At 42.5% G+C, this 21,061-nt stretch overlaps 3 protein-coding genes across 3 annotated transcripts; 1 reads left to right on the top strand and 2 right to left on the bottom strand.

Annotated features, from left to right (window-relative positions):
* Window positions 1–6,660: 6,660 nt before the first annotated feature.
* LOC128709880 (uncharacterized) lies at window positions 6,661–11,165 on the bottom strand. Its single transcript, XM_053804915.1, has 3 exons — window positions 10,815–11,165; window positions 7,073–7,124; window positions 6,661–6,878 (listed from the first exon to the last, which is right to left on the bottom strand). Exons 1-3 carry the CDS (start codon window positions 11,163–11,165, stop codon window positions 6,661–6,663), a joined length of 621 nt encoding a protein of 206 aa, XP_053660890.1.
* Window positions 10,768–16,613, top strand: LOC128709879 (fatty acid hydroxylase domain-containing protein 2-like). The gene is made up of 5 exons (XM_053804914.1): window positions 10,768–10,825; window positions 15,497–15,532; window positions 15,676–15,851; window positions 15,949–16,400; window positions 16,472–16,613. The coding sequence occupies exons 1-5, from the start codon at window positions 10,768–10,770 to the stop codon at window positions 16,611–16,613; spliced, it is 864 nt and encodes a 287-aa protein (XP_053660889.1).
* LOC128709877 (tubulin alpha chain-like) lies at window positions 11,281–12,799 on the bottom strand. Its single transcript, XM_053804913.1, has 3 exons — window positions 12,788–12,799; window positions 11,436–12,654; window positions 11,281–11,360 (listed from the first exon to the last, which is right to left on the bottom strand). The coding sequence occupies exons 1-3, from the start codon at window positions 12,797–12,799 to the stop codon at window positions 11,281–11,283; spliced, it is 1,311 nt and encodes a 436-aa protein (XP_053660888.1).
* Window positions 16,614–21,061: the final 4,448 nt, after the last annotated feature.

Genomic DNA, 21,061 nt, shown 5'->3' with positions numbered 1-21,061 from the left:
AACATAATCCGACGACTAACGTGCCTTCCTCGGATCCAACGCACCTTACCCGCGAACCGCACTGTACCCAACCAATGTTTAGGGACTGACTGAAGCTTTAGGAACTGGTTCTTCAATATCCTCACGTTCCCTCGCCGGTCGACTCCCCGTGAACCGGACCGACAACCGACGAGTTCGTTTTATGAATGAAATTATCTCTACACAACGAAGGCTCCGCTGAACGCGACCCCAAAACGGTGCCTGTTGGTGAGTGGAGGATTAAAAATGAAATACTCACACTCGCACAAACGATACACGGTAATGCAATCAGAAATGGAAGTTGTATGAGCCATGAGCTACAGTGTATGCGAGTTGCTTTCGTGTCATATAATACCAATAATCGTTATAATGAGCTGCTTTAAATGGTAAATTAAAAACACATTCCGAAAAGAGATATCCAAACAACAGCTGCATCATGTTTTCAAAATATCGTCGTAGATGAAACTAAACAGATGGTACGAACACACGTGATTGTGTTGAAATAAAGCATTATTTCAAGATATTTTCAAAACCATTTCAAAGAAATATTATTTTAAAACATATCTCATCATAAAAAAACATAAAATTAAAACATGCAAATCAATAAAATTCAGTAGCTTAACGTTGGTGCCGGATTGAATTAAACTGATCCCAACACCATGACCATTGCAACAAACTCGCTTGGCAAAGCTGAGCAATATTTGTATCTTTCTTACTTACTAATCTCACACGATTCATTTTCAATTCATTCATAAAGTTTGCGTAGCTAGTGAACGAGGTACACACATCCAAACACAGTTTTAGTCGTCGCATGTCATCGTTTCAGACACCGCAGCACTGTTTCGCTACACGTTGTGGCAGATGGGAAGGCTAGAGAAGACGCACGGCCTCAACCTAGCTAGTGAGTCAAGATTTCATTCATAAATCCGAAGCCTCACAGCGCAGATACAGGTGGGGTGGAGGGTTTTGCGGAACGACGAAAACAACCGGCAACCATACGTGACATCAAGGACTGCCTGAAGTGCTAGAGGACGGACGAGTGAACGCTGCGCGTACACGTTCGCGTAGGCGATTGGGGATATATCTTTAATTTTTTGCCTTTGCCAACCACCAACCAACAAACCCCCTGTCAGCGCACACGAGCATGGACGGTTCCACCGATCGTAGTTCCGATCCCCACCGGTACAGTATCGTACGAACGCGAACAAAGTCGAGCTGAAGCATAATGCACACAAACAAACTGTAGCGTGGCAGGATGGCGAGAGAAAGAGCGAGCAGAAGCATGAACGGGGTACATCGTACGAAATAAAATTACGGTGGCCATGTTGTTGTCTAGCAACAGGGCGGCACAGTACACAGGGTTTGGGGTTTGTATCGGGGTGCAGTCGTACGTTGGACCGGAAGAACCGAATGAAAGTTCAACTCACTCGCCTGGGAAGGATACTGCAACGCTGCTAGCGGAACAGAGCATGAGGCTCAGGACTGTGAGCATGTTAATTGAGCCTTGCAATGGAACATAAATCCGCATGACATTCACCCCACTTCACCACGGTTCCGTTATAGTTATGGTGGGTTTAGTGAAGAAGATGAGACTTTAGCAAGGCGAAATTAAATCGATACAACGCCTTTTCATTGTTCGTGTTTTTTATCGATCAAACCCGTTGGTTTCCTTTTAAACTAAATGCTCTTTAAAACACCATGGTACAATAACCATTAAGAATATGACAATGGAAATGGACGAATATGGCAACACATTCGTATTTTATAAAAATCATGAATTATACTAACGTAATAAAATTACATCATGAATGAATGATACTGTTATACACATTTTGATGTTATACACTTTTATACTGTTATACACATACACATATACACTTTCTGGTTGCAAAAAATATGAATTATAATTAATTGAGAATAAAAAAAGAAAAACCTTGCAAAAGGGATTTAAATTATTCGCAGTTGGACAAACATGGCTGCTGAAACAAACAAACATTAGAATGAAATCTTTCCCGTACAGCATGCATACCAGAATATATTAATTTTGTTTACATTTTTTGTTGAAATTATAAATTAATTACCTTGCATTTGTTGTGCAATTCATTTAAAGTGTGTAAAATGCGCTTTAGTGCTTTACGTAGTCACATACAAGCAATGAAAAATCATCTCTTGAAAAAATACAATTTGAAAAAAAATATATCATGGACATCATAATTACTAGTCTATTTTCAAGTACATTTTATCTTCGTTTAGTTCCCAAATCTATACAATCTAGCTTATAAACATCCATTTGAATGATTCTAAATTTCCAACAAACATTTGCTAGATTTTACGAACAAACATTGGTAAACACTGCTCATAGTCAATTGTCTCGTGATACATCAATAAGCTGACACTTTAGTCATTACTTTCCGCTCTCCTTCCGACCGTCTTATATCGTTCCAACAACCTCTAGATTGATACACCTTTCGATTAGTGCATCCTGCCCCTGGAACCCCACAAAGGAGTCTTCATGTGTCTGTCCTTCTGTCAACCTGTCCATACCGTGTGTGAGATGAACTATACGCTCGGATAATGACAATCATTACCGTCCGTTACCGATCGTTCGTTCGGCACTTTTGCTCCCCTTTTTGCTTAATGATAAGTCGGACAGTAACAACCGTCCCGTGCCTGGGTGCTCTTCCTGTTCGCTTACCAACCCGCAGAAAAACCGCTCCACGGTCTTCAACGGCACCGATGGGCAGCGTTATCAAACAAAACTGGTTGACTCCCCTGTCTGACCAAACTAGCAGGACCCACAAGCACTAGCGTTGACTAAATTACATACCTCGTTGCATAATGAACGGGCTGTGATCAAACGAATTACCCGCCAACCCCCTTCCGTGCCCCCGTACCATCCGACCGCGTATTTACCCGGGGCCACACAAACAAATGATACGATATTATGCGCAAGCCGATCGAGGAAAATTCATTATAATTTTCCGCTTAAATAACGCTTACAAAAATGTGACTGCACACAACCGGCGGGCATTTCATTAGGCGTAGTGAAATGATACTATCCCTTCCGCACGACCGCCTGATCCTTTACGGGGGAGATCAATTGTGTGTGCAATGGCGCCAGAACGAACTGGGCAAGAATTATTTCTCTGGCGAACTTCATCCTGCAGATTCTATAATCACTCACTCACTTTTTACTCCGAAACGCAGATATGAGGGGGGAAATTTTTGTTTGCTAATCGTTAAGCCGTTCTTGGAGCTATAGTATTATGTCTTCATTAAATCGGTTGCATGCTTCCATTGTGACCTTTGCCTTTTGGATGGCCAGCAAAAGGGATGGATTGAAGAAATCAAATTAAGTTATTTAACAATATTCTCGACAGAATCTCAAGGAAGAATAAATCAGGGCATTTGAGTTAATTTTATAATAACATACTGTTCCATCCATCAATTGAATTAAGACAGCAACAACAACAGCACCAATAAATATACAAACCAAAAGAAAACAACCGCACCATTTTTCTTTGCAGAATTGTTTGCAGCATTTCACCATAATCTTGCTACGAGCTCGGTTTTCTTTCTCGACGGCGCCCTCTGCGCACATGCGCGCTACAATATAACAAGAACAACTGCGGCTTGCACTTAGCAAATGTCAAACGAATGCAAAACTCCACGGTCAAACCATTTGCCGGTCCATCACGCAAGATCGCAACGCCATGAATGAAACGAACCGTCGGCCATTCAAATCTCGACGCAGATCGACAACATACGCCGCATGTGCCGCGTTACCAAGCAAAAGCAGCGCCCGAGTAAGGAAAAGCTCCACAGCAGGAGCGTACCTGCTTCAAGTACCGAATAATTTTGCCACTCGAAAGAAAGGAGAAAGGGTAAACACCAACATCCAGCCGAATGCCTAAACAGTGCTCATCGGCTAAGAAAACATCCTATCTTCACTTGCCGTATACCGCCGCAACTCTTTTTCGTTTGCGTGTTACAAACATCAAACATTCAACGAGGTACTCGAGTGGAACAGCGAAATGGTACTTCAAAGGCTCTGGCCAGGGGACGTAAAACGGGCGGGGTGGGAAGGAGCTCGGGCAGCAACATGGGAGGGAGCATGATTTTCCTGTTTCATACAGCCAGTGAACCACAACAGCCGTTGCTGCCACAAAAAGGCTTGACGAACGGTCGTAGCGCTTCAGCGGCATCAAGATGTGGACTGAAGAGGATGGTCCTCGTTTATAGGTTAGCCGTGCTAATTACGCAGCAGTCTTGCGCTTACTCATCCGGTAGCAACTATCGCGGTTGATCAGATTCACAAATGTGGACGTTCGCTGTGGCTCTGCCGCTTATCAGCCGCCAACAAATCACGCAATGAAATAACTACGCATTGACTAAAGAATGCATCAGGACTAGGTTTCGTTCGCCGGAAGGTTTGTGCATTCCTTGAAATGGATAGGCGCCAATCTTTAATTTAAATTGGGTAAACGAGCACACCCCAGCAGGTGACTGGTCACAACTTTTATTACAAAGTGGTGCTATAGGACACAAAGCCACACTATTTTACGACTAAGGTCTTTTAGCGAAATTGTGAAGGTCATGTCTGTAGGAAGTTTGACAGGGAGTATGAATCATGTTAAAGCCCAAACCACCAATGTTAAGCTGAAGATCAACTATAAAGATAAAAAGTTACAGAGAGTGAGGTTTTCTTATCTTAAGATCTTAAACTTTTTTTTGTCAAAGACAACCAATTTAAAATAAAAAGAGTTTTACTTTTGCACCACCATTGATAAACATGTTTAATTATGTATTACAAATCGTACATACTTTAACTTAATAAACACACTCTAGATAATATTGGTGAATGGTTCAATAAAACCAATATTTAACAATAAAATCAAAATCTTATCACTGCTTCCATAAACAATATGCACCATCAGCATTAATGCGGTAAGATGTTTGGAGCTAACAACATACATAACAAACTCACCTTTGCCAAATGTCTCCCTATATTGCAAACGCTCAATAAAACCACGAAACATCATCATTTCATGGAATGGATTTTTGCGATAAGCAACCAAACCGATCGATACCACAAACAGCGAACAGCTTTTTCACGTCGCTATCGCGTTGTGCGTTTCCCTTTTCGCTAATCATCAATTGCGTCAAACCATTTGACACAAAATCAGAACAAGGTGTTCGCCGTTCGCCATTACCATTGAGCTTTCGATAAAGGATTCCAACCTCAACAAACCGTGCCCCGCAGAATGCTGCATTCCTTTATTATAGCATTATTTTCGCACCTTCCAACACTAGCGAATGATTACCTGGGCACGAACGTTGCGTTGAGTAGTGCGGCATGCAACAACGCGAAAGGACTCGGGGCTTTTGAGCACGTGCTTCAGATGGAAATGACTTCATTGCGAGCGCTCACGCAATTACTGTCACTCGCTGGACGGCCCCGGTGTCTGCCGGGTGTCTTCACCGGGCCATACGGAAGGTATTGTGCGAGCAAACCTGTCACCCGTTAGCCCATGGAGCCATGCAATGCCGGGCTGACCGTAAAATGATGCCATTTTCCCCCGTGGTTCTCCTCGGGAACCGTTCGAACGTTCGATTGGGCTAAGATTTAATGGCATTGTTTGAACATGCGCCCGATTGCACCGACGCACCGATCGTTGACCATTTCCAATCGAAATCTTATCTACCCTGTCCAGGTTTTTATGCGACAACTCGCTGACAACCGTTCGAGCCCGCCAGCCATAGCTAGTGCGTCTGGGTCTCGCACTAGTCTGCCAGAACAGCAAAAAACAAGCGCCGAATAAAAAAAAAAAACTTGTGCGACTAGCACGAAAATAATGTTGACAACGGTTATTGCGCGCAGGGCGAGGACACGAGTAAACGTAGCGAAACCCAAATCAGCCCACTACTCCTTTGGATACCTTTTGCTGCTTTGGAACTTTGGAGATATATACATTTTTTTATTTCCTTTCCACAAACGGAGATATCTGATGAACACATTGAGGGGCACGTAGTTTGCGATAAAGACCAGAAGGGTGACGACAACATCGTGTTGTTCGTGGTACAATTTCTTTCCTCCCATGCTGAACAACACCGTGGAGCTCCAACCGGATCAAGCAAGAGACAAAATGCACATCCACCGCAAGACCCACACAAAAATGGTCAACTATCATCTTCAGTTTGTCGATCGGGAGTGAAGTTTTTTGGGGTACTTTGGAGAAATTCGCACAGCTGGAAAAAGGAAATCTGTTCGTTTATTTACTGCTAGCATCGTCCGCGGTGCAACAACGAACACGTGTATATGACTGTTGCTTGGTCGCACGTAAGCGCTGCACTACTTGAAGCTAAATTATGCACCAGATGATCGTATAAATTGTGCCTAGCGAGATATTATATTTACTTCAGGTTGAAACCACTATCTTGTGTTACCATTTCTTTCTGCTGTGGTAGTAAATAAAAACCACCCAAAACCTGGGCCACGAGAAACCGAACACAATCCGCACCATTCTTACTTCTGTGCAGGACCCCAAATACAACCAGCTTGAAGGAAAGATATTTGCATTCGATAGGACGGACAATTTATCCGGACTGCCGACGGCCACTACGAATCGTTGACGCTGCCTACTAAACTCCGAATCCAATCGATGCAACCGGACCGCAGAGGGCTGCCTCCGGAAAGATTGTGCTGATCCAGCCATCCAAATTGAAGTACTCCCTGGTGCTCGGTGTCGGTGGATAAATCGTACCGTAAACCTGTTCGTACAGATAGAATCCGTAGCGTGTCGGTTGCCCATCAACATCGCCATCATCATCGGCAGATCGTGGCATAGGCGATAGATAATCTGCATTGGCGCAAAAGGAAACAAGTCCACGCATTAGCAAAGTACTGCAGACGTCTCGAATCAATCGAAGAATGGCTACAATGTAGTCACTTTCTTGTCGTGCTCGTCGCAGAAAAGATCAAAGTATGGAAAGTTTGTTAGGAAGGGAATCAAGTGTAATCAAGGGAATCAAGCAGGATGGCGCGTTAGCTTACCCACAATTGTGTCGCCATCCATGTACTTCATGCCATTTGCAAGGGAAGATTCCTGAAACAAAAAAAGGACAATTACATTTCAACCACTCTAATTTATGCACTTAAAACTATCATAACATATTTAAAAGCAAACAAATTATTCCTCTTGTTTGGAAGGCGGAGTACAGAAACCATCTCTGTGTATGAGATGATATGGTAACATATGGCCAACAACAACTGTGTCCTATTGGTTTCCTTATCATTCTTGTGTACTAGGACTTGAAGTTATGCGCAATCCTCTGCGTAGCACGATCATCATGAATGTATGCAAATCGTGTCTTTCAAAATAACATCACCATTGCATACATCTAGGCGAATATCTTTTAGTACAAGCACAGTGCATGACACGCAAGCTGCTTATATGAAACACATGTTTTGGTTTTTATTTATCTTAGCTTCCAAGATATATTTGTTTTACCTTTTATACATTGTATATATATATATTGTATATATGTATATATATATATAATATATATATAAACATTGTAACTAAGATATATCGTAAGCAAAATTATAAAACAATAAAATAAGACGTACGTAACTATTTAAATTTATCTCGAACTTCGCATCGTTTAAATTTTACTTTTCTGATTTTAACAATTAATTTACTTCACTTCCTCCATGAGCTACAGCAATTTTATCAATTTGTTTTCAACGTAATTTGAATTCCTGAATTTGATTTTTTTTTCTGAATTGGAATATATGGACGACAATTTCATGTGAAATCCCAATTAGAACAAATTTGTTGTAGAAGAATTTGTTGTCGAACACATCAATTCATATACGTAATACTATTATTTGTCATGCGAAAAGACCGAAAAAAGTGTCATACGAAAAGACCGAAAAAAAAAAGATACAACTATTGAATAATTCATTTTACAATTAAAATAACATGGTTCAATTGTAAAAATTCTCGATTTTTCAGGAGATTCCTAGGCATTTTCCCTGTTTTGTTTATTTTATCAAATTTTATTTCGACCGGCTGAAAAGAGTTGAAAATTCGGCTACGTAGTAAACGATATTACATCAATAAAACTAAAGTCATCCGATATTTACTGTGCTGTTTAGTACTATAATTTTTTTTTTAATTTAGTTCCGATTGAATAATATCGCGGAAGCTTTTACATGATATTCTGCATTTTCAGATTTTTAACATTTTTTAAATGAAAACCGGTAGGTGTCGCAAGCTCAGTTTTGTTACACTGATAAAAGAACGTAACCTATAATTTGAGAAATGTTTATGATTTTTCAATAACTTTTTCATCATTTCTCCATTAATGGCGGTGCATTGCGAACTTTGTACTGTACATCTTCTCTAAGTCAGTTGATGCGAGATGTTTTTCAAAAATGTTTTGAATTCCCTTTTTTTTCATTCTGAAACTTAGAACCTAGTAAATTTAGATATTTTACGCATAAAAATTAATTTGTGTTTCACACTGCATAACAATTAATCAATCAACTAAAAGTCGTTCTCCCTTATTGAGCGATAAAGTCACCTCCATTCGATTCCACCGATAGCAAATATTTACATTTGTCGAGTCTCAACGGTATGTTTTTGTGCACGGGGAAAAGCTCACTATCGACTCCACCTTAGCGTAGTATCGGTGCGCCGTCGAAACAAAATACCGTGCCAAAGTGTCACGGAAGCAGTCCCACCGCGTTCGACCGGAAGTTGACACGGGTAAAGGTGAGGCCACCGGCTCACTGACGCCAGCAAATGACGACAATCGCACGCTGCCAAGTGGCCGACTGAAGTGGTTGAACAGAAAACAAATGCTTTGAAAATAATAAGTTCCTTGAACGATCGAACCGTCCCATCCTCATAAAACAACACTGCCACAGGCTGAACGAACGTCAACGTCGGTGTCGGATTCAACGACAGGTCGAACGATGGTTTCAACGTTTGATGTGCGATTTTTTTGGCCCTCCTTCATGCTGGAACCCTAAATCGAAACGTGTACCACATGAACTGAACTGAAAACGTCAAATTCCGTTCCCAGCTGGCCTTACGCACACCGCATACATAGATCGTAACAACAGTGTATGATCGAGTGCTATAATTACCCGACCCGCTTTGCTGTGAAGCTGTGTGTAATGATTTTTGTTTTCCTTTCCGTTCGCATCCACTTGATTCCTTCTACCGAAGCAAAGCAGCGTTGAGGGGTTCGCTTGATTTGATCTCATGCTTGCTTTTAAAATTTTCTATCGATCGAAACTGTGTGCGGCCACCAACATGTTTGGCCGTCGATGTGTTCAAGTTGAAGGTCATTCCGAAGTCAATTCACCGACAATTCTTGCAAACCATCGCTAGCATCAATACACTTTCGCTCAAAGTGAACGTTTCCATCGGTGAAAATGAGGTTGGCATCAAGCAAGAAAAGGGGAAACAAATCTTGACCGTTTTGCATTGACTGTTTTTCGGTCAGCAAGCTTACGGCTGCAAGATGAATGATGTTCTTTTTTTTAGTCACTATTTGTTCTCGTGCGGTATACGCCATTGTTTGGACAGTGTGGCCTCTTGATTGTTAACAATTTGCGCCGCACATCCATTTGCGGCGATGACGCGATCATTGTCGTGATAACGCCATAAAAATAACTTGTCAACCTGTTATTTCTAACTAATCTTTCTGATGCGTAAGCAGGTGAGCATGCGGAAGAGTTTCAGTTTAACAAAAAAATACATTACATTACTTTAGCTAAACCTTATGGATTGTAAGTGCAATTAGGAAAACCACATGCATTACCATTGCATAACGGCAGCTAATTAGCACTACCAACTAACGAAAAACCATTAGCGTGATCAAACAAAACTACGCACATCTTATGAATAATCTATTCGCTCGCGTGGAATATCTATTTCTTCACCTTGTATGTTTGGCTCATCATCAAGCATTGTTGCTTCAGCTTGGTGTGTTTGCTTTGTTGCTTTCTTTGTGGGTTTTTGCACGATAAAAAGAAACCAATCCAACGTTGCATAGTATATACCAACCTGCATAAATACGGTTCCCCCGAATAAAGCCATTCATACCCGTGCCGTAATCAGGCATGTATGCGTAAAAACAAAACACCAACACAATACCCGAACTACCATAAGGTTGATAACTAAATGCTACGGCAAATGTTTACTGTCAACGCGGGACAATAGCGGCGCAGCATAATGCCCTCTGTCAACAGGCCGGACGGGCGGCAACAATCGTTACACAAGCAGACGCTGGCCAGTTTCCAGTTTTAATGATGTTTTCGGTGCGATGCACTTAACACATTGCCGGTGCTTACGTGTGGTCAACGGACAATGACATCGGCAGCTGGGTGTCCGGGTACCGATCGGGCACCGATAAACAGTAGCAAACTGAGACCATCTTTCGGCAGCTCATTAAGGATGGTGATTCTTGCGGCATCATTGTACTGTTTGGTTTCCCATCGGTAAAAGCCCTTTTTGAGTAAAATGTGATTTTCGATACTTTAAAGCTAACAATTTGCCGCAACGCGTTTGATCGCTGTTTGATTTGCGCAAATTTGTGTCACGGTCGTTCAAGATGGGATGAGAATGGGAGAGGGAAAGGAAAAAAAACCCTTCAAATGTTGGCTGGTTAAGTTCAAAACCGCAATGCCGGAACTACTTGTTTTTTTTTTCTTTTTCGTCAGCAGTGACGCAAATGTACTTTTATCACCTTTCGTTGGAAGTAAGCAACGCGCTACTCACGGGAATATTTACGACGAGCCACTGCAAATAGAACGATCTTTCCGTGGAATCATTATTGGTAGGATGGCGATGTACAGTTTCTTCCACAAACACCACGGTATATAGATGATCTGGTTCAGTGTAGTCAAAGTATATAAGCGGTGGCACCTCGAATGCTTCCGAGCCAACTGTTTCACCACAGTTCTGTCCCGACAGAACCCAACCGGAGCGTTCGACAAGCAGCAGCAGCGGGTTGAACGCACAGGAACCAACGCTGTCGGCAGATATCGAAGCCGTACAGATGGCGCGTACCGTCGGCACGACCGGTAAGGTCACTGCGACTAGCAAAGCAAACACCATGCAACGCACCATGGTCGATACCGCCGGAAGTTTAATAGAGCCATGGCAAGGTGCAGCCAGCTATAAAGGGTTCTTCACGTGCGTAATAGCTGCTCAAATATGCATTCGTGTCGCTAACGATATGTGGCTATTTTTCAATTTCCTCATAATCTTTTATAAGCGTCCTTATGTTTTCGATCGCATCGGCTAGGTCTTGCTCTTCAAGGCCTAGTGTTGGAAAAAAAGTGAGTTTAATTTCATTTGCAATTTAAAGTTTCCCTCCTCTCAACCCCAACCCCATACCTTCATTGAGATAATGATAGAAAAATGCTTTTCGATCGTACATGCGCTGGTACTTTTCGGCGACCCTCGTCCAGGCCGATTTGATGGCGGTATTGTTCGACAGCATACAGCATGCCAGGTCGGAACGAGCCAGATCCGCACCCGGCACAGCGATCGGTGCCTGAAAGTTTATGCCGATCTTAAACCCGGTCGGGCACCAATCAACGAACCGGACCGTGCGGTTCGAGCGCATCTCCTGCAATGCGCGGTTGATTTCGATCGGTGCAATGTTGCCGCGGTACAGCAAACAGCAGGACATATACCGGCCCGTACGAGGATCGCATTTTACGAGCTGGTTCGAGGGTTCAAAACACTCGTACGTTAGCTGTGCCGTGGTCGGTTGCTCGTGCCGTGCCGTACTGCCCGGAACGAGCGGAGCGTACGTCACCAAAGGATAATGTATCCTCGGGAACGGGACCAAGTTGGTCTGGAACTCGAGCAGGTCGACATTGATCGCGCCGGAAAATCGTAACGATGCGGTAATGCATGATACGGCCTGCGCAACCAAGCGGTTCAGATTAGTGTAGGTCGGTTCGCGAACGTTCAGGTTCCGATCGCACACGTCATACAGCGCCTCGTTGTCTAGCACGAACGTGCAATCGCTGTGCTCCATGGCGACATGCGACGCGAGTATCGCATTGTACGGTTCCACAATGACCGGTGAAACCTTCGGCGAGGGAAAGATATCAAACTCCATGCGGGACGTTTTGCCGAATTCTTCGCCGAGCCGTTCGAGCAGCAGCGTGCCCAAACCCGCACCCGTCCCACCACCAACACTGTGAAACATCATAAAACCCTGCAGCGACGAGCAGTGTTCGCACAGTTTTCGAATCCGATCCATCGCCGGCTCTATCATCGTCTGGCCCAAACGATAATGTCCGCGACCAAAGTTGCTTGCGGCATCTTCACAACCCGTCAGCAGAGAGTTGGGATGAAACAGCTCCCGGTACGTGCCGAGCCGGATTTCATCTACGACTGACGGTTCCAGATCGAGCAGCAGCACACGGGGCACGCACTGTCCCGACCGATCACAGCTAAAGAACGCACTGCAGTCCTCGTAAATAGAGCAGTCACAAAACATCCCGTCGGGATAGATACCATGCTCCAGACAGTACAGTTCCCAGCAAGCGCTAGCCATCTGCACGCCCGCCTGACCTAGGTGTAGCTGAATGATTTCGCGCTTAAAGTAAACGATGTAGTTGACCGTTAATACGCATGGCACGACTTTTTGGCGATTATATTGCAAAAAAAACCAGCCATTCGACGTTCGGCCTCAACGCGCACCGAACCATGCATCGCATCCAATAACTTACATTTTTAGCCATCGTAGGTGTTGTTAACGATTTTGCCCTATGTCTGTTTATTTCAACAACTTCGCCGAACAACGTTACAATATTGTGTATGTATTGTTGCTTTTTTTTCTTCAATGTTTGTTACTCCTTGTAATTGTAAGTAACTGTTCGCACTCAAAAATTTGGAAACCGGTTTACCGCACGCCGAAACAAACAATACGTCACTGTCAGTGTCGTCGTTGAATGTCGCAGTCTCATCATAGCTACAGTGCGTTGCTGTGGGGCTGGGTCAATGTCTACTTGAATGCGTACTGACATTTATTTTCATAGATCGCTATAAAAACTATTGATGCTCATCGAATCTGTACGGAGAAACAGGTTAAGATAGGGAGAGGGAGAAGAATTGGAAAGAGAAAGGGATACACTAGGAGCGAAACAGTCACATGTAAGTACGGTGCGGGTTCGTCTCTTTTGCTTACCTCCCAGGCATTGAAGTCTTTTATTCTCTTGCAATTTGAAGATGCCTTCTAATAGCGGTTTTGAACGATGGGAATACCACAAAAAAGCAAACCGGCTTAAAAATGGTTAGCCACATTATGCGGTAATACGATTGCCAGAACCTGTTCTGAACCTTTAAGTTTTGTTCTGAACGCAATTCTTCAGTAAGGACTTAGTTTTTACGATCGCACGGCTCTATAGATAACAATGACAGTCCTTGTGCAAGGTTCCAAGAAAGGAGTATTCTAACGACTGAAAACCATGCCGTAAATAATCAACCATAACCAAGACATGAACTCATGTTCTGTACAATACAATAGGATCCATAAAATGATTTACAATCGTTCCGCATGCGAATCAAGTACCTTTGTCGACAAATGTCTTACTGAGGATTTTCTAAACAATAGACATAAAATCATTTTTTCCCATGGTAGATAACCACATAAAATTGTAGAATAACTTGTTTAAATGGCACCAGTGCTGTTCGTTTAACCTGCTATAGCATGAAGATTGTATATATTGAAAATGTTTGACCTTGAAAAGTTCTTCTTCTTATTCCTTCAATATTACTCCAGCAAACTGAACTATTTTTAGCTCTCGCCCAATATAAAACCTGTTTCAAATGCTGGTTGGAAACAAGAAAGCGAAAGTGAACAAATGTAGTCCATACTTTGCATCTTGTGGGTATGTAGACGATCTTTGCGGGCTGCACACATTAACGCAGCTCTTAATCATTCTTGTTACACCTATGTAACGTGTCATCTTTATCAACCTGAGAAGTAAGAAGCTTAGTTAAATATCAAGGACATGTGTCTGGTATTCGATTGATTTGAGAGACCAATAGAACGAATTGTGAATTCGACACAGCACTGCTGGAAGAAACAATAGATACATTAGCTATCGTAATTAACTTCTCTCCTTACTGCTTCAGTAGTAGTACCGCACACCTGCATTATAAACCCGACATCCATCAATCACTTTCCATTAAATTTGCGGCCAAATTCAATGGTGCCACGCACAGCAACACGAGCACAACACAACAAACGTCCTGTGCTAATCGAAATTACATCACAACAAGCGTAAACCTGTCCGGCGAAAGATAGAAAGGTTAAAATTCAAAATGCCACCATTTCCATTAGCTGACTTGCTAACTAACAACACAAAGAGTAAACCCCAACTGTATGATGTTTCACCAATACTCTCAGCAGCCAGAGAGATGACCTAATGGTGGAAAATTTGCACCTGTACAATATCTACTCGACAATGCGATGCGTAAATATTTCACCAGCTCGTGTACTTCGCTCACAAAACAAAACCTACCAAAAACTACTTCCTAGCCCTAAACCCGCTCACGCTAAAACGAACCCCTCAACTTAATGGGCCATGTCCAACTTTCACACCAATAAACCTCCGAAAGTTGTTGTAGCAAATTTTAAGCTTATTGCGTTCGGCGACTATCATGGGCGAGCAACGCGTGATACAACCGCAAACATGCCGGTAACCATCGCACCGACCATTGTTCGGTCGTCGAGCAAGAGCAGATCAACACAAGCGTCCTAACAAACAGCGTCCACCGATCCTTACACACTACCCCTTGGAGCTTCATCTGATTCCGCGTGCTGCTCGTAGCGCGTGTTGATGATGCGCAATTCTCGCACACACTGTGAACTATAGCGACCGTACCTAGCGCAATCGCTCACTACACCGACTCGCAATGCCTCGGACGCCGCGCTGGATGGGACGAAGTTCGTGCCCATTCGTCATTGTTCAATTACCTCATTACCCAAGCACCACACTATTTGCAAGCGATCTTGAGGTGTGAACTTCATTATTCTCCCACTTCGATAATTGTGCTTCGACGTCCGGTACGCCGGTACGGTGGTAGAATTTGGCCCCCGTGAAAGAGGTGGAAACGGGATAAACACGTGCCGTGTGCTTTTTCGCACCGTACCTCAATAGATATTCACCATTTCACCAGAATCGTTTGCAGTTCTCGTTGAACCACGGAGCGCACAACACTGTGAGCGGCGATTTGGTGTTTTTTTTGTGAACAGGATTTAAGCAAAGCAAGTTAACACATTTGTCATACAGCCGGCACATTCGTCTCTTGATACGGCTGTCCGTCGACAGCCCGGCCTAACGACTCAGTGCGCAACCGAAACCCACCTAGGATGGAGTTCTACGAACCTGCTCCGTTGGCCCTGGGTTATGGCAATGAAACCCGTGAATGGTTTGTGGAAAAATGGGACGCATTGCTTGACACGATCGGTAAGTTACAGTGTGCAAATGATGGCCCCAAAGGTGTATTCAGTTACCACCAGTGATCGGGTGCAGTGCGTGAAGTGTTTCGTAGAAAGGTGCAGATTCGAACGGTGGCAATCATTTCGGTGTTGGTTTATTGTTCGCTTCAGGAGACGACCAGGAGACGCTATACGTGTGGGTGCTGACATTCTACACTAACGCCATCTACTGGATACTTGGTGGACTGTTTGTGTTGATGGATCTGACAGAGTGGCCCAAGTTTATGCGCAAGTACAAAAACCAGCCTGGCATGAACGAGCCATTGGACTGGGAGAAGTTCAAGAAGGTATAGAAGTGCCAATAGTGAGTTAGTACGACTGCTAATCAAAATGTGTTGTATTGTTCTTTTATTCTTTTCCACCATTGTGGCCGTGGCTGTGCAGCTAGTGAAAACGCTGCTCTTCAACCAAACCGTGGTCGGTATCCCGACGGCTTACATTGCGTTCAATCTCAGCCGTAACGGTGTGCCACCGCCGAGGGCACTGCCGTCAGCTTTTACGATCGTGCGTGATTTTGCCGTGTGTATCACACTGTGGGAGATCACGTTCTACTACAGCCACCGGTTGCTACACTCGCGATTCTTCTACAAGTATGTGCACAAGAAGCACCACGAGTGGACCGCCCCGGTGGCCCTGGCCGCCATGTATGCGCATCCGTTCGAGTACGTCATCAGCGATCTTCTGCCCGTGTTTGCCGGCCCTGCCGTAATGAAGTGTCACGTTTCGACCACCGCCATCTGGTTTGCGTTCGTTATGGTGGATACCGTGCTGGACCACTGCGGATACCATCTGCCGTTCCTTTCTAGTCCGGAATCGCACGATTACCATCACCTCAAGTAAGCATCTCCGCACCGATCGTACTTGACCATTGGTACTGATCACGCTATTCACGACCCCACCTTCACAGATTCAACCAGTGCTTTGGTCTCTACGGATGGATGGACTGGTTCCACGGTACCGACTCGGAGTTCCGGAAGAAAAAACAATTCCAAAGGCATAACCGCATCATCGGTTTTCAATCAGCGCGAGAGCTAGTGCCGGACAAGTGAGCGTCCTCTCCGCAGGACGTGCTTTTTGTTCGTCTCCCACCATTCGACTGCACCTTACCAAGATCCAAACGATGTTGGACCGTTTTTTAACGGTCATAGGTTTAACTGAGTAGGGTGATATGTATTTGCGTAAGGGTCCTAATCTTATTGCGTGATAGTCAAGTTTAAAATAGATGTGTATAGGGCAAAATAAGCAGTTCCCTGAAAATTCATAATTTGATACAATCGTGACGCCAGCATGTATACAGTACAAATCAATAATATGACAGAAAATGAAAACTTCGTGATTTCTACTTCATTCGCTTTGGTGGATTTTCTCCGAAACTCAACGATCATTTGCATCGGTAACACTCTGAACGTTGAAGCGCAACTTAGAAAGGTGCGTATGCAAGACCTTCTACCGAATCAGAAACATTGCTACGTTTGTATGTAGGACAGCGCATTCTGATGGCATTGGCTCACGAAACGTCGTTGCAAAATACCGAAATATCCCACCCGCTTTGATGATGAATGGTTGGAAAGAAATTACGGTCGACACAGTCATTTTTCTTCAGCAAGCTTTCGGCGTTGTTATGTACATCAATGTGTAGCTTTGTAAAGTTTTACTTTTAACGTTTGCTGTGTGCAACTCATATTTTACAGGTAAGTTGATTTTGATGTTGGTTGGTGTTGTATAGTTTAGACCGTTTGGACGCTATTCAACTTGATTTCAACTAAAATGATATTATTGTTTGCATCGATAGATTGCACGACATTTCTTGAGAAATCAATTTTAAAGTAAGTAAATTACTCGCATTATTAGTAAACTATTATTAAGAAAATTATCATTAGTAATTTGTTATTACTAAGCAATACGGCCTGGCCGTTCTTATTTAATAAAAAAAAAAATTTGTTATTACTTTCCTAGACCTTTTACGCATAACAGAACAGCCAGTCCTGTGTAAGAATACGACCCGAATTAAATTTAGTATTGGATATATAACTCCAGCACCACTATCACATGCATCACAGAATCCCTTTTCGAACTTACAAACAAATTAGAAAAATTAGAGGAAACTTATGCTGAGCCTGAAATGCAAAATTGTATTAGTGCCAAACTTTAATTTTAACGTTTTTTTTTTTTTTATTCTGTCGCCAGATTATTTATAACGCTGATTGGTTATCCGGCGCTACTCCGGTCTTGGCCTGCTGCAGGAATTCTCTAAACCGCTCACTGTCGAGCGCCTTCGGCTGCCAATCCCTTAACCCGGCCTTTCTGGCAGACACATCAACACCATCACTCCATCTCAATTTGGGTCTACCACGCCTCCTCTGACCATGTGGACGATCTAAAAGGACTTTATGGGTCATCCGGTGTCATTTTCATGACGTTACCAGTCCCCCGGAGCCTGGCGAGTTTAATCCGCTGTACAACAGTGAGTTTGCCGTACAGCTCGAAGAGCCTCGACATTGTAGCAGCTTCACCCTTGTCCATCCACACATACGGGACCAAAAATTCTTTTGAGGATCTTCCTCCCGAAACGAGGCTAGGAGGGTTTCGTCAGTTTTGGATATAGTCCATGTCTCAGAGGAGTAAATGACTTATATAACTATATAAGTTCTATATAGTCTCAGCTTCGTTCGTCGCGACAGGTGTTTTGAGTAGAGTATGAACCTCAAACTGTAGAACGTACACTCTATCTGCACGTCAATCCTGCGAAAGTTAGGATTCGTTAGCAGGTTATGGAAGGAGTTGCTGTTCCGCCATCTTCTCCAAGATCTGTCGGATGGTGAAGATCTGATCAGAGGTTGATTTTCTGTTTCGAAAATGAAATCCTCTCTGATAGTTTCCAATCACCTTTTCAACGAATGGGGCAAGAAGATCTTGTAGTATAAGGGAGCATATTTTGTAGGCGGTACTCAACACCATAATTACATCGCTGTACTCTAGCTTATCTCTATACTATGATGATGATACTATGTTTCCATTCACAACGTTAGCTTACATTTTTTAACCAAGAAAAATATTTTATAGTCTTAAAACATTTGTTAATCTTAAATTACATTACATGACATTTCCCCCTTTTTGTTTTTCAAAATCCCAGGCATTAAATTAAGCCAAACTATCGGCCTTTCCTATTTATTAACGATAAACTGTGGTAAGCTAAACAAAAACAATTAACGATAAAGACTATCATGAGGATTGGGGAAATAAGAGTATAAAGAGAAAAATGGATGGATCCCGAAATATGATACCTAAGACATTTGACAAATTGTTCTGGTGATGTCATTGAAAGATGAAATAACTATCTCTCAAAAGTTAATATTTACACGATGCAATAATCCACGAAAAACGCCATTTCTTGTCATGATAAATGCATGCATCAAACATAAAGCTCAGAACTCAAGGATTATAATTGATGGACTGAGACCAAAAGACAAGGAACCTGTTTGTAACAGGTAACGGCTACAAATTAGTGTTAGGTGGAAAAAATATTCTCATATCTTGGCACCATCAATAGTTCCGGCCACTCGTTATTTGGAAACGCACTATTCAGGAGAAATATTTGCAAACTATAGGACACGAAAAACTTCTTCCCATACACATACACACAAGTCACGCTGAAATGCACGCTGATGCATATATATACAACGCCAAACGACGGTTATGCTATTGCAAACGATGTTTACTTTGAACAGCTTTACAGACCAGACAAGGTGTTAATGATGTACGTCAAAATGATACGTAATACAGATTCCCCATTAGAAAGATGGCAAAAAAGTATGCGGCAAATACACTGGCCTAGATGTAGTGTGCTTGAATAAGTTATACGCGATGGAATTGAGTGAGTCATGAATGAACATATAACTTGTGCTTCCTGGAGAGCGATTGGCAAGTTGATAATATCTGCAAAAGGTGCTAAGCTATGAATGGAACAAGCAATATCAAGAACATATGACCCAGATAGTATGTTTAAGACAAGTAAGATTTCCTCAGGGCCTGATATGACTAGCATATAATTATCACTGGCTACTAATGCATAACACACTCAATCTGGTTTCAGTTCGTTGATAGTTTTTGCCAACTAATGGTTAGCATTGGAAGGAGAAATAAAAAATGCAAATTTGACAAGTGCCATTTTAACCTCAGCGAATGTTATTAAAGCAAATTTAATTGACACGAAATTTGCATGTGTTACTGCTCCTGATGTGGACCACAATAGTATTTTACGTTAAACATAATTTTATTGTATGATAATATGATTTTATATGGTATGATTATGACATGTAGAAATATAAATGAATTGGACGATAATATAGCAGCAATAAAACAGAATCAACTAATCATTATTTGAGTAACTGTTACTAGGAATATGATTTTGCTGGTGATTCAAAAACCATGAACTATAACAGATGAAATAAAAGAAGTTTGTACCTTACTTTAATGCAAGCATGTTAGTAAATTTAAGTTCTTATGACATTATACGGAAACTGAAAACACTCATCACGCTCAAACAGCCAACCTATGGAATTATTCAAACACATTTGATTTAAGCAATAAAAAGGGTACAACGAAACGCGTGAAAAATGTAAAGATAAATCAAACACGCATACTGGTGAATTCTATCCTCAATTGTTCAGCGTGCAACCCGTTCGCCATGACACGTGTTTATTTTCATTAGCAACAAGACAAACTGGACCACGCGGAAAAGTCATCTCATCTGCTTCATACTCGAGAACCGAGCGTTTTCTATTCAGTTTAAAACAACAAATAACACAAACATAGCATAGGATTGTTACCTTTTTTTTAACTTTTAGTGTGGAGCATACTGATCGATCTGTTCTGTAAACAACCGGTCACAACATGATGAATTGCAAAAATGCATTCGACTTATTTCAGGTAATATTGTTTCAATTAACAAGCTGCTAATAGTTTCCAACTTATTGCAGTTAATTAAATTAATTTCAATCTCTTTTGCGAGGTATGGGTGCTTGGCATTCGGTTTACTCTTCGCCTATTCGTTTCCATGTTACAAACTAATCATTACACAACACACATACTCCGAAATAGCTAATACTACGCCACGACCCAGCCTTCAAGATAAATCGAAGATGGTAGAAACTTCGACAAGAAGTTCACAGTCATGTCCCTTAAATATCCGAACCGCGCAAAATAAAAGCTTATGCGGTAGGAAGCCCGACCTGATGGCGAATCGGACAAGACAAGTTCGGGTCAATTAATGAACAGTGCGGCCACAAACCAATCGATAAAACATCAAATCAATTCAAATGACGAATAAAAAGAGCCACCTTTCAGCGGTACGAAACAGTTTGCCACAATCCTTCCCAAGCACCGGCAGCAATGGCCGAAGATAAAACTACTCGTTAAAGTAGTAAACGTGCATTGCGTCAACAAACGATCTTAGCGACTACCGACGCACAACGACGGGAGGGAACGACTCCGAACT

The sequence above is a fragment of the Anopheles marshallii genome, chromosome 2, assembly GCF_943734725.1.
Source record: "Anopheles marshallii chromosome 2, idAnoMarsDA_429_01, whole genome shotgun sequence".
NCBI classification, from domain to species: Eukaryota; Metazoa; Arthropoda; class Insecta; order Diptera; family Culicidae; genus Anopheles; species Anopheles marshallii.
The sequence above is the reverse complement of the archived record's forward strand: the minus strand, read 5'-3'. Positions and strand labels throughout refer to the sequence as shown.